The 2,319-nt window shown below is 53.3% G+C and overlaps 1 protein-coding gene across 1 annotated transcript in view; it reads left to right on the forward strand.

The window, feature by feature from the left end:
• The window catches only part of Muc2 (mucin 2), a gene marked incomplete in the record, with an annotated part of 64,352 nt that overhangs the window by 8,844 nt on the left and 53,189 nt on the right, over nt 1–2,319 (forward strand). The window contains 5 exon segments of the mRNA NM_023566.4: nt 3–149; nt 267–506; nt 1,234–1,390; nt 1,615–1,746; nt 2,155–2,301. Coding sequence (NP_076055.4) covers nt 3–149; nt 267–506; nt 1,234–1,390; nt 1,615–1,746; nt 2,155–2,301 — 823 coding nt within the window.

Consider the following 2,319-nt stretch of genomic DNA (forward strand, 5'->3'; position numbering starts at 1 on the left):
CCGTGGTAAAACAGTTGGAAGAGGGCCACCATGTGCCCTATATCACACGGGAAGTGGGTCAGTACCTAGTGGTGGAAGCCAGCTCCGGCATCATCGTTATCTGGGACAAGAAAACTACCATCTTCATCAAGCTGGACCCCTCTTACAAGGTAGGCCACCAAGATGGCAGCTGTGCCTTGGGCTGCCCCTACACAGGTCCCGTGGATGCTACTCTCCCTTTCCTCAGGATCTTCCCAAGCTGGAGACTCTTGTCTTTCTTTCTGCAGGGCACTGTATGTGGTCTGTGTGGGAACTTTGATGACCAGACCAAAAATGACTTCACCACTCGGGACCACATGGTGGTGACCAGCGAGCTGGACTTTGGGAATAGCTGGAAGGAGGCTTCCACTTGCCCAGATGTAAGCCACAACCCAGACCCCTGCAGCTTGAACCCACATCGCCGCTCCTGGGCAGAGAAGCAGTGCAGCATTATCAAGAGTCGTGTGTTTAAAGTGTGCCACAGCAAGGTACGCTGGGGCTGCAGGAATGGGCGGGGTCACAGCCAGGTAGGCAGAGCTGAAGGCATGGGCAGGGCCACAGCAAGGTAGGCAGGGCTACATGCATGGGAGGGGCCACAAGTGTGGATAAGGTCACAGGTGTGGGTTGACTGTGGGCATGGGCAAAGGGCTTTGTAGGCAAAGTTTCACTATAGGTGTGTTGTGGTTGTGGTCAGGGGCCATGGTTGGGGGTCACTGAAAGAGACTGGTTAGCATGTCTGTGGCAGGAGACGGGTGTGACCTATTACTCTTACTATGGTTGCTCTGGGGACTCCTGGCCTCTCCAAGTAGGCTAAGGGCACTTGGAGGCGTGTTGCTGCACCACTGTGAGATGTTTGTTCTTCAGCTCTGTACACTTCGTTCCTTAAGTCAGTAATTGGCTCATCAGCCTTTCTCTCTGAGATTCCTGCCTGGACCCTGACCCCCTCTGCCATGGTTATATGATCACTAGAAAGGGAGAGAAAGGATTTATTTTGTTAGTACCTAGAGGATAGCAGGGCAGGGCTAGTTTTAGTATGGTCATCTCGAGGGACTCGGGGTATGTATGAGTGACGACAGATCTACAGGCCCCAAGTGACCTCAATGTGAGTGTTCTCCCTTCATCAGCCACTCTCGCCCCGGGCCAGCTTTATTGTCCTGAGTTCAAGGCCCTCTAAGGGCAGTGTGAGCCTAAGTCACATTAAAGTCTTCTCTCTAGGTGGACCCCACAGTCTTCTATGAGGCCTGTGTGCACGACTCCTGCTCCTGTGACACTGGCGGTGACTGTGACTGTTTCTGCTCTGCCGTGGCTTCCTACGCTCAAGAGTGCACCAAGGCAGAGGCCTGTGTGTTCTGGAGGACGCCGGATCTATGCCGTGAGTACCAATGGCTGACAGCACCTTCCTTCCCCATCCAAGGGATGGCTGAATGTGAACCATTCCATATTTGCCCCCAGGCGTCCTTTCTTGAGCCATAGTGAGACTCGCTTTGGTAGGCACGGATTGGTCCTGTTCTTGCTCACACTCCCTGACTCAGGCTTACTGGGGCACCCACTTGTATGCTCCTAAGCCTGACCATGTCCCTATTCTCTCTCCTCTAGCCATATTCTGTGACTACTACAACCCCCCGGACGAGTGTGAATGGCACTATGAACCCTGTGGGAACCGCAGCTTTGAGACCTGCAGAACCCTCAATGGCATCCACTCTAACATCTCCGTGTCTTACCTGGAGGGTGAGCAGGCAGGGCCCTCCAGAGAGATAGCCACCAAGGGGCAGACCCCTGTCAGGCTGAGGGCTACCACCAGTTGGGGGAGACACATGGGGACTTTGAGAGAGGCCCAAGGGTTGAGAATCTTAGCTGAGGGAACACGATTCATTTCACCACAGTCTGTTTAATGAACTGGGGTCATGCTATGGTGGTAGAGGAGCAGGCAAGCTCATAGGTAGAAACCATCCCATGTTTCTCTGCAGGTGTGGAGCAGAAAATCCTGGGGGAGACACAAACTCTGTCTTTTGACTCTTTGTCTTCATAGATGGGCATCCCCAAGCAAAAGACCAGGTGGGGTGGAGCTGATGAAGAAGGTCTGGTAGACCAGGGGTCCTCCATGGTGATCTGAGTCCCATTTCCTATATCCAATAGGTTGCTACCCTCGGTGCCCTGAGGACAGGCCCATCTATGATGAGGACCTGAAGAAATGTGTCACTGGGGACAAGTGTGGCTGCTATATTGAGGACACTCGATACCCACCTGGAGGATCTGTTCCCACTGATGAGATCTGCAAGTCTTAAAACTGAGCCTACATTG

This window comes from Mus musculus, chromosome 7, assembly GCF_000001635.26.
Source record: "Mus musculus strain C57BL/6J chromosome 7, GRCm38.p6 C57BL/6J".
NCBI lineage: Eukaryota > Metazoa > Chordata > Mammalia > Rodentia > Muridae > Mus > Mus musculus.